At 39.4% G+C, this 11,202-nt stretch overlaps 1 protein-coding gene across 1 annotated transcript; it reads left to right on the forward strand.

Moving 5' to 3' along the window:
• Positions 1-4,393: 4,393 nt before the first annotated feature.
• LOC131346708 (B-cell receptor CD22-like) lies at positions 4,394-10,937 on the forward strand (the record flags this gene model as incomplete). The annotated part of the gene is made up of 6 exons (XM_058380283.1): positions 4,394-4,788; positions 7,616-7,957; positions 9,660-9,908; positions 10,350-10,598; positions 10,717-10,798; positions 10,883-10,937. Coding segments are annotated over exons 1-6 (1,035 nt in total), but the record flags the coding sequence as incomplete, so codon positions are not given.
• Between the last annotated feature and the right edge of the window lie 265 nt (positions 10,938-11,202).

Below are 11,202 nucleotides of genomic sequence, written 5' to 3' on the forward strand. Positions count from 1 at the left end.
GTAAATGCCAATGTAAACCAACAGTTGTAGCATAGAGGAGAAGGAAATGGTGACAATTCTGTTAGAAAGAGCACTTTATAGCATGAAGCTACATATTTATATCAATAAATCAAATTCAATAATATTTTTATTATTATATAACTTTATTTTAAGTGAGTATGGAAAAATTTGTTTTCTCTTTCTTTGTCTGAGTATTTGTGCTATTTCAGAAGAAGTGACTACTTCAGCAGGAAGAAAAGCAAAAAAAACAGCAACACTTTTAAACCACACACACGTCTCCTGACACTTTATTTTCTGCTCAGCTGTTGGACATGATGGTCGAAAATACACGGTAAGAAAAAAGCTCATGTCCTTAATGACTCATTTCACTCATTAATCTAATATTTACATTTCCTGAACACTGACAGGTTTATTGTTCATAATATTTTCCAGTGTCATTTCTTCAGCTAATTTGATATATTCAGCAACTTTTACTGATTGTATATGAGATATAATATCAATATTGTGACCAGTTATTTCAGGAGGTATTGTGGTGTTGGTAGTAAAATTTATTAAGCTATTTTCAAAGTGACTACAGTAGCTCAGAAATTAAAAGAAACAAAATGTCGTGTTTATGCAAAGCTTTGTCAGCAAGGCATCTTAAGTGAACACTCTTTCTATCACACTTTTCTTTCTTTGCTATTTGGCCTTTGAATGCGAGGGTCATGTAGGCACTGTGGGGGCAGAAGGTTATATATTTAAATGTTTGTGCAGAATATTTAAATTTATAAAAAGGAAAATAAAAATCTCTGAGAGGTACATTGCCTAAGCCATTAGCACAGTTGCCTCACACTACTGGGGTTGGTTGAATTGCCTGCCTCCATCATGTGAGGGGTGGTTTCTTTTCTTCTGCACTCAAAAAAATAACTCTTTCAATGAACTTAATGGAATCATGGAAAGAATTTCTACGTATATTAGAGATTTTCTTTCAGCATTAAAGAATTTTGTTGGCCCAACATCATGTGCTTAATTATCTTAATTAATTAGGTTTCATTTAACTTATTTACTACAGTTGGGTCCAACATAATTTAATAGTCTTGAACCAACCCAAGCAAATTTAGTTGGCACAACAGAATTGCCTAATGCATTTACATTTCTGGCATTTTAGCAGACACCTTTATCCAGAGTGACTTACATTTTCATCTCATTTTATACATTTGAGCATTAAGGACCTTGCTCAGGGGTCCAGCAGTGGTAGCTTGGTGGATCTGGGATTCAAACTCACAACCTTCTGATCATCTGTCCAATACCTTAACCACTAAGTCAGCAACACTCCCAACTAAAGGGGCCATTTAATCACATGGAAATTCTTTCCATGATTTAATTAAGTTCATTCAAAGAGTAACTATACTGTAAAAAGAAACAACTAATTAGCAGCTACAGTGGGTGTGTTAAAGTGTTGGTGAATTCGAAACTGTGCTGGACAAAATAAGTTAACAATATTACCATTTGCTTGCAAAAACACAAGAAAAAGGAACAGTTTGTGCCACTTTTTAAATTACAAACTCTTTAAAAACTATGCTTCAGGATGATTCATTGAAGAAATATGAATGCAAATGCATTGAGGACGTTGTGTCTGAGGCTCCATGTGCACACATGCCAGTTTAAAGGCTTAGACAGGACACAGGACAAGTTCATATAAGGGCATCTATGTCACATTACTCCAGCTTCTACTTGCCTGAAGAAAGCGCAAGTGGATGCCCAGGGTGTGACAAGTGGTGCAACATCACGTACATACATAATCCGGTTGCCTGAGAGGGAAACGAGATGCTGTTTTATAACATTTTTACGACATGAAAACATATTTTAGTTTTATAACAAACTGTTGGCAAAATAGCAATAGAACCCCAAGGCCAATAAGAATTTATCAACAAATTTTAATTATGTTACATACATAACCTGGTGTAGTTCCCTTCCAAGGGAAGGCAATGCTGCTTCATGGCTAATGCTATGGGAATGTTAGTACTGTACCCACACTGCCACACACCCCTCAGTGTCCCAGAGGCTGTGAGAGAGCATAAGCAAATTAGGAATAGAACATCAATTAGCCATGAATTATCCAATTAGCCCTGGAGTGGGGTTCAGGTCCAAGTCCAGCTTACAAGTTCTGCCACGTGCAAAAGTTTGCGGATGACACTGCTATCATTGGCTGTAGGAGGAGAAGTACAGAAAACTGATACGGGACTTCGTTGCATGGTGTGACTTTAACCATCTGCACCTTAACACCACAAAGACCAGGGAGATGGTGGTGGACATCAGGAGGCCCAGACCTCAACTGGAGCCTGTGACCATCAACAGTGACTGTGTGGAGTTTGTCAAGACCTACAAATACATTGGAGTACAGCTGGATGATAAAATGGACCGGACTGCCAACACAGTCGCTCTGTATAGGAAAGGACAGAGCCGGCTGTACTTTCTAAGGAGGCTGGCATCCTTTAACATCTGCAAAAAGCTGCTGCAGATGTTCTATCAGACTGTTGTGGTGAGTGCCCTCTTCTATGCAGCAGTGTGCTGGGGAGGCAGCATAAAGAAGAAGGACACCTCACATCTGGACAACCTGGTGAGGAAGGCTCGCTCGATTGTAGGCTCAGAACTGGACATCAGTGGCAGAGAGGAGGGCACTGAGCAGGCTCCTGTCCATCATGGACAATCCACTGCATCCACTGTACAACATCATATCCAGACAGAGAAGCAGCTTCAGTGACTGTCACTGCCCTGCTCCACCGACAGACTGAGGAGGTCGTTCCTCCCCCATGCCATGCGACTCTTTAACTCCACTCGGGGTGGGAAAAGTCAGTGCTGACACTAATCTCTGTCCTGGACTGTACAACTACTAAACTATACACCATACACTCCAGTTTGCACATACCTGGTTTTTGCACATCACCTCACTATGTCTGTACCTTTAAACTCTTGTTTTTTTGTTTTGTTTTTTTTGCAAATTTCTTATCTTATATTCCTTAAATCTCTGTATTTAGTATTTTTGCTATATTTTTTTTAACTCTCTGTATTTAGTATTTTTGTTAGATTTATTTTATTATAGGTTGTCATATTTTATCTACCTACCTATCTATCTATCTATCTATCTATCTATCTATCTATCTATCTATCTATCTATCTATCTATCTATCTAAGGTGTGCTGCAGCACAATATTCTTGAAGAGGAACATTGTCATTAAGTATCATGATGTTAATTTGAGATATTTTGGCTATGTTTCTTTGTGCTGTGATTCTGAGTCCAGGCCCAGGAGTAATCTTTTCTTGTATAATTTAATACTTTCTTGCTTTAACACACTCACATCTTCTTTGATCATATTCTGATGAGTTGAATCGGGTGTGTTAGGAAAAGGTAAGAGTCACAGTTCTTCTAATATCTGTTCAAAATAGTGTCTGAGATCAGAATAAGCGTGTCCCAAATCCTAGGATGTTAAAATGAGAATCCAAAAGGTAGCAGGATGGTTTACTATTCTGGTAGGTTTTTGAAGTGTGGCTCCTTGGACACTTTTTCTGCCCACAAATCCTTGTGGATTATAAATCAAATTATATAATGAATAATGAATGAAGAAAAGCAAAAGTATAAATAAGGAAACTGACATCACACATGCACATGTACATAGTACTGAATGGGTGTTGACAAAAGCAACACATTCTAAGTTGCTCTGCTTCTGTACAGCCACATTCATTTACACATCTCCATATATGGTAAACAACTTCCCCTTTAAAGGCACAGTCGCCTTCTGAAGGTATTACTAATTGTGGAGCATGTCAAAAGATCTGACCTGCACAGGAATAAATCACTTTCTGTGCATATGAACACACATATGCAGGTTTTAAAATGAGACTAATTTAAAAAGCCCTGGCTTGTAAAATGTGTACAACTTTGTGTTCATTTAACTTAAATGTATTTCATTTAACTTTAGGGTTGTTTGAAAAATTTTGACTTTAAATATCCGATTCTGCTAATTCCAATAATATGCAATTTTAACCATGCATTAGCTGCTTTGAACGGAGCTGGTATCAGTGAATTCATGCACAGATATTCATTTGTAGCTTGTGAATGTTCCATTATTGTGATTTATTAAAATGTTGCTAAATGCTTAAAGAATGCTCCTAATATTGGAGGAATATAGTATGAATATTTTGTTGGAAATGAAACCCCTGGTGGTGTAAACTCCAGAGTGATGAAGTGTTGTGATGAAGCAGAATTACTGTCTCCACCTTAATGATTATTTTCCCACATCTGCACTTCACCATCTGTTTTTTTATTCTTTTAACCTTTTTCATCTGTTTATAGTTATAATCAATGTTGTCAAATGCCCATAAAACAAAACACCATAAAACTTGTTTACATTTAGAGCAGCTATAAACAGTCATTCCTTCACCAGCATCCCTTTTTTCTCTCTTATGAAATCAAAAGACAACAGAAACAGCAGCTTGTCATGTTACTGAGAAACGATGTAGTATAAACTCCTCTGTCCTGAAGATGTCAGGAAATTTACAGCTTCACCTCTGACTGTTACAAAGCCCTGACACTGGAGACTCCTTCCATAAATAAACATCTCTCACATAGTTATGTATCATTTAGTCTAAAGAAAGTTCAGTTTAACTGTTTAGTATCTTGTATGCTGGTTTTGTTACTTGGTGTAATTTTATTTTATGTTTTTAGTTACATATAGAATCTTTATAGAAGAATGATGTCCCTAAAAACATCTTCTCTGCTTTGTCTGATCTTTCTCCTCAGGATCACAGGTGAGTCTTACATTTACATTATCACAGTCACACAAATGTAAATGTATCTGTAAATTGATATCAGTGTTTCACAAGCAAATGTGGTGTCTGAACAATTTCTCAAATGTATAATCAGTGGATGACAGTTTTTTTTTTTAGTATTGCTAAATGCACTTGACAATACTGTTCTTGCAAGAACTATTCCAGAACACCTGACCTTCGTGTCTTAAAATAACAACTGACTGGTGTTTTTTGTTGTCATTACATATGGATTACATAAATCCATGTGTTATTTCATAGTTTTGAAATCTCCATTATTGTTCTAGAATGTAGAAAATAAGTCACTAAACAAAAAACACTGAATTAGAATAGAAGGTGTGTCCAAAATTTGACTGGTATATATATATATATATATATACATATATAAATTAAATTAAATTCCCACATAGTGCTGCATTCAGATTTTGTGTATGTAATATTTACACAGAGTAAAGATCTAGGTGTTTGTGTTATGTGTCACATTGTGGTTATATCATTGTGGTTATAAACTGACACTATGGGAATGCTTCATTGAGGAAGGTGTGTCTGATGCTCTGTGTGCCCACACACCAATTTAAAGGCTTGGATAGGACACATGATGAAGGGAATATTTGCCAATAAGTCCATATAAGGACATCTATGTCACATTACTCCAGCATCTATTTCTCTGAAGGAAGCATGAGTGGATACCCGGCGTGTGGCAAGTGATGCAGCCTCTCAGAGGCTGAGGCGTGGTCTGCAGGGTGGCACCGTGCAGAAAATTAGAGATCAGGGGGTCCCTAACCAAGGAGGCCCAGAGGACAAGTTTGTGGTTTGCAGCAATGGCGGCCATGTACACTTTTAAAGTAAAGGGGGACAGGCCCTGCAAAAAAAGGAGAGACTTCAAAAGCACTGACTGGGCAGTGAGCTGGGTCCTGACTGCACTGACTGCACCAGAGGTGAAAAAGCCTCCATTTTAGAGCATACAGCTTTCTAGTGGAGGGAGCCCTCTGATGACAGTCAATCTGAAAGAAACCTGGTCTCTGCCTAGAGCAGAATCTGCTGTGCCAACCTGAACAGAGGGTATGAATGCAGACTGCCCTGATGATTGATATAGGAAACTACTGTAGTCCTGTCAGTGTGCACCAACACGCACTTGCAATGCGTTAAGTTCAAGTGTGAGCATCTTGAACGTGAACGTCTTCAGTGCACAGTTCAGAGCCCAGAGGCCCAAAACTCAGCCCCTATTTTTCTTAGCAGAATACTCAATACTCGGTCTCGATCTGGTAGAGGAACATGTTCTATGGCCCCTTTCCTCAGAAGCGAGAGAAGTTTCTCTTGGAGGATCATGTTGCCCACTGTTGCCCAACAACAGTGGGCAACATGCCCTGAAATTGAGGAAGATTGGTGGCAAACTGGATCCTAGTGGAAACTGGATCCAAACTGGTGGCACACTGGTCTATGGTATCTAGGACTCACTGAGAGACACCTTCCAGAAGTTTCCATGCTGCCAGGTTGTCAGACCTTATTGACCTCTGAGACACCAGAGGCAGCAGGGCTGGAGGTAGGAGAAACCACCCTAGGGAGGACACTCCTAGGAACCCTAGCCCTCAGCATCAGGATTCCTTCTTGGCCCACCTTTACTTAAATGACAGCTTGAATGTCCTGTCTCACCTGACAGGCCTGGGCCTGAGCATGCTGGCTGGCCTCCATAGACTTTGACAGGGGGCACGGCCCACCACACTAGCCCTTCTTTCTACTCTGAGCTGCCTTTACCACAAGGGCTGAAGTGATTCTACAAAGCTTAGAAGGGAGCGCAGGCTTCCCTTGCCAGCAATGTACGGGAGAGATAGCTCGCAAGCATCTCTTCAACCTTGGGCCTATAGCTGTATACCCATGATTTTCAAGCCCAACAATGGCCGAATAATTAGAGGAGGCTGGGGAAAAAGGTGTGCAGAATAAGGATTTCTCCAGAACCTCAATATCTAAGCATGGAGGTTGGGACAAACAGCAGCTGTATGCATGGGGTGAATGTGGCCTGAAGTCAGGAAGTGGTTGGCAAGCTTAAAGCGAACGGTGGTAACTTCATCTTCAGGTCAGTTTAAATGTAATTTAGTGACAGCTCACATTAAAACATCGAGGAGCTCCTTGAATGCCACTGACTGCGGTCACAGATCGAGAGAGGAATGCCCCGCCCCCCTACATCAAGCTCCTCAGAGCCCAATCCGGTCAACAACATATCCTCTTCTAGGATTGCAGTGTGAGCTCCCGAAACTGAAGTGGGTATATCGGAGTCAGAGGAGAGGACAAGAGAAAGGGAAGGACCCGTCTCTTGTTCCACTTCTGCCACCTCGGTGGACGTGGGACCTGAGCCACAAGGTGCAGAAGCTTGGACGGAAAATACAGCCAAGCAGGACCTAAGCTTACGGAGAGGAAGCCTTTTGCAATGCAAGAAGCTGGTTCCCTCAAGAGCCGACTGGGCAAACGCCTCTGCCAAACAAACAGAGCAAAGAGCGTGTCTGTCGTCTTCCATGATAAAACAGGGGCACGGATGCACACAACTCTTAAAATGTTTGCTTAACACTGAAAGTGTGAATAGTGGATCATAATGCAGATTCACAGTTTGATTATTAATTCCACATGACGAGTCCTGAATTCTGAACACACCCCAAATCCTGCACACAGTTTTCTTCCAGTGGTGAAGAATAGTTTTTATTTCTCCAACCTGGAGTTCCAGAGGAGAAAAGTGAAGCTGTGAGCTAACTGAGTGTTTGATGGGGTTCAGGATAATGACCTCTAATCACCTCTTTCATCTATCATGTTTCAGCAGCTCTGGGGACTGAATGGAGTGTGAAATACAGCCAACGAAATCTCTGTGCTTTAAAAGGATCTACAGTGATTATGAACGTCACTTACACACACCCAACAGGTCTTACAGTGAAAGACAGGTTTTGGTTCATAAACCCAGTTAAGGGTAAAGAGCCGACTGATCTGTGTAATGAACCAGGTTACTCAGGTAGAGTGCAGTATTTAACAGATGGACAGAATCACTTCTCCCTCAGACTGAGTGATGTGAAGAAAACAGATGAACACATGTACTGCTTCAGAATCACAACAAACACAGAGAAAGACAAATACACTGGTTATCCTGGAGTTACACTCAAGGTTACAGGTAAATAAAATCAATTTATTTTCTACATATAATTACCCTAAAAAGTGATTATACTCTTAATTCACATAAAAAGTCTTTTTTTTCTACACTTTTTTTTCTACACATGTAATTTCCTCTTCAAAATTGACGTCAATTCAAATGGCATTTATTTTAAAGAAAGATGCCACAAGATCACTTTTCAACTAAACACTTCAGTAAAACAGATTATTATGTTTAAAATCTGCATAATAATTATACAGAAAGTAAGTGGACACTCAGTAGTGGCTTTATTACAGATCACAGTGCAGTGTGATTGGAGGGTTCGAGGAAAGAGGAAACTGGAGGCAGGCTTGGAGGATGACTTTTCACACACATTGTCACACACACATTATGTCTCTCTCTCTCACACACACTCTCTCTCTCTCTCTCTCTCTCTCTCTTGCTCTCTCTCACTCTCTCCCTTCTCTGTTCAGTCAGCTCTGCCCTTCATTCACAAACCAGCACTCGACCATGCCACCACTTCCACACACAGTTACAGTGGTTCATTGTTTAGGTTGCCATCCTTTGTTTTCCAGAACTTCTTCACAATGTCTGGGCCTTAGTTCAGCCTGTTTTTGTAACTGTTGTGGTGAAAATTCCTTTAACTTTCAGTTCCTAATTGGAGCACTGCTCTTCTGCTCTTTTATTTTCCATTACATCCATGGATTCTTTATAGAGTTTAGGTCTGGACTCTGTGAAGTGTTCTTTCTAAAGTTTGCTGGTGTTTTCACTTCTGTCACTTGAATAGTTTCTTCTCTGAAATCCAGAACTCATCTGTACACTTCAAGTCATCGGAGGACACAAGGTCATTAACACCACTGTAGGAAAAACAGCCCCAGTCTCCTCTGAGCTTTAAAGATCCCTTAGTGCAGTTTGGTTGGTCTTTTTCTTCTGTCTTTATCCACACATGTTGTTGATCCTCCTTTAAGTTGTATCTGTATCAGTGACACTTCCTTTATACTGTTTCTCACCTGTTTTTGTTGATTTTATTCACGATGGTCCTGCTTTCTGTGTCTGCCTGTAAATTGTCTGTTTTCATTCACATGTCCTTCATCCTTAAATTTTAAGCTGGCCTTACTGTATGTTAGTGGTTGTATATAGTTAAGTACCTTCAATTTCATCCAAGTGCCCCTAGCAGAGTAATGCAGGATGTAGTTTATCATATTAACTATGGATTAACTGCAACAACCTGAATAATCCTAAGTGTCCAAATACTTTTTTTGTCTAATATTAAATTCTATTATTTATATTTATAAACATAACTGTTTCAGAAACTATTTTGATTAAAAAGTGGGATTGTGTTTTCCTTCAATATTAACAATATTTCTGTTTGTTTGAAATATTGTATTCTCATGCAGTAAAGAGTTTTGTGTCAGATTAATGAAGATCTCTAACATGTTTTTACTGAAAAAGGTTTTAGAGTTTTGTAGCTGATTAATGACAGCCATAATGCTGTATGTCAATGTTTTTCTGTCAAAGTAAGAAGTGTTTTCTCTGATTGATCTGATCACTAAGGGATTGGTCAAAAGTAACTAGCCTCCAGATTTGAGAAGGTTAAAAACCCTGATAATAATACTGAAAAAGAACCTCATTAGATAAAAAAAACTCTTTAAGAACAGAGTTTTAGAAGTAGACGTTCTAATAGTTTCTTGACGGCTTTCATGATTTAATGTTTCTTTTTAAGATCTCAATCTTCAGATCGCTCCTGCAGCAGTGACAGAGGGACAATCAGCCGTTCTGACCTGTAAAACCACCTGCAGTCTGACTGATCCAACATTCATCTGGTACAAAAACAGCCATCATTTAACCACAAAGACCAGCGAGGGCAATGAAGTCCGTCTGCAGTCAGTCAGCAGTGAGGATGCAGGCAGTTATAGCTGTGCTGTAAGAGGATATGAACATCACTCTCCTGCTCAAACCCTCAGAGTCAGATGTGAGCTTTATTTACATTTTTCTTATATACTTTATAACATGATAACTTATGAACACTTCATGTTTATAAGAATGAAGGAAAAGTACTGATGTAAGTAAGTAAAGAAAGGAAAAAAATTACAAACACTTGTGACCTTGAACTGCCTTCACTGTCCTTGTTGTGGTAGGATATAAATTGTTTATTACCATGTAATGTAAACAATGAGATGAAGAATGATTACAATATTAAAGTATTTTCAGAATTTTTTTTATTTTTGTAAAGGCACTAATTACAATTATTGGTTTTACAATGATATTCAATCAGAGCAACGTATAATGTTAAATTAAAGCAGTGAGTTGAACTAAAAACTGTATCCATGAACTGATAAAAGAAACAAACAAACAAAAAGAACTCTACTTTGCTATCAGCTGCTTTTCTCACTTTTGTCATGAAATGCTCTAGATCCTCCAAAGAATGTCTCAGTGTCCATCAGTCCCTCTGGTGAGATAGTGGAGGGCAGTTCAGTGACTCTAACCTGCAGCGGTAATGCCTACCCACCTGTGCAGAACTACACCTGGTATAAGGTGAAAGAATCATCACCTGTAGGATCTGGACAGAGTTACAGAGCTGGACAGAGTGGACAGTACTACTGTGAGGCTCAGAATGAACACGGCTCTGACAGATCAGCTGCAGTGTCCATCACTTTTAATGGTGAGGGTGATGATTTTTCAATCCTGTGTGATCACTGATCTGTTCTACATCATGCACTTGGTTGAAGTTTTTTAGAAAATATGTGTGTGTGTGTGTGTGTGTATGTATACACTATTAGATGTTTCTGTGATGGTGTATGTTGCTGTTGGACTCGGACTTTTTGGGCTTGCAGCTCTTCTCTCTGCACTCTTCTGGCTGAGGTGAGAATATTTGTGGTGATAAATTCATCACTAATGACTCTGAAGATGATTACAGTGGGTAAATATTTGACTTTATGTGAGCAGAAGCAGGAGACAGAAGAAGAAGAAGGCAGATGAAGATGAAGGTGACTGTCAGGTGAGTTATTACAGAAAAGTCCACCAGGTGTCTCCTTTGTTCATAATAATCTGTTACGGTAAAGATCTTCAGCAGAACCTGCTCATGTTCTCCTCCCCTCATCTCTGCAGAACACTGGGCCGAGTGCTGGACCGAGTGCTAAAAATGACACATACGTGTCTTCACAGATTTCTCTTCCCAGTCCTCCTGCTGACACGCCCACATCCTCTGACTATGAGAATATTGAAGTAAGTTTAACCATAACTAGCTTAAGTAGTGATTTCATAAA

Source organism: Hemibagrus wyckioides, linkage group LG26 (genome assembly GCF_019097595.1).
Source record: "Hemibagrus wyckioides isolate EC202008001 linkage group LG26, SWU_Hwy_1.0, whole genome shotgun sequence".
NCBI lineage: Eukaryota > Metazoa > Chordata > Actinopteri > Siluriformes > Bagridae > Hemibagrus > Hemibagrus wyckioides.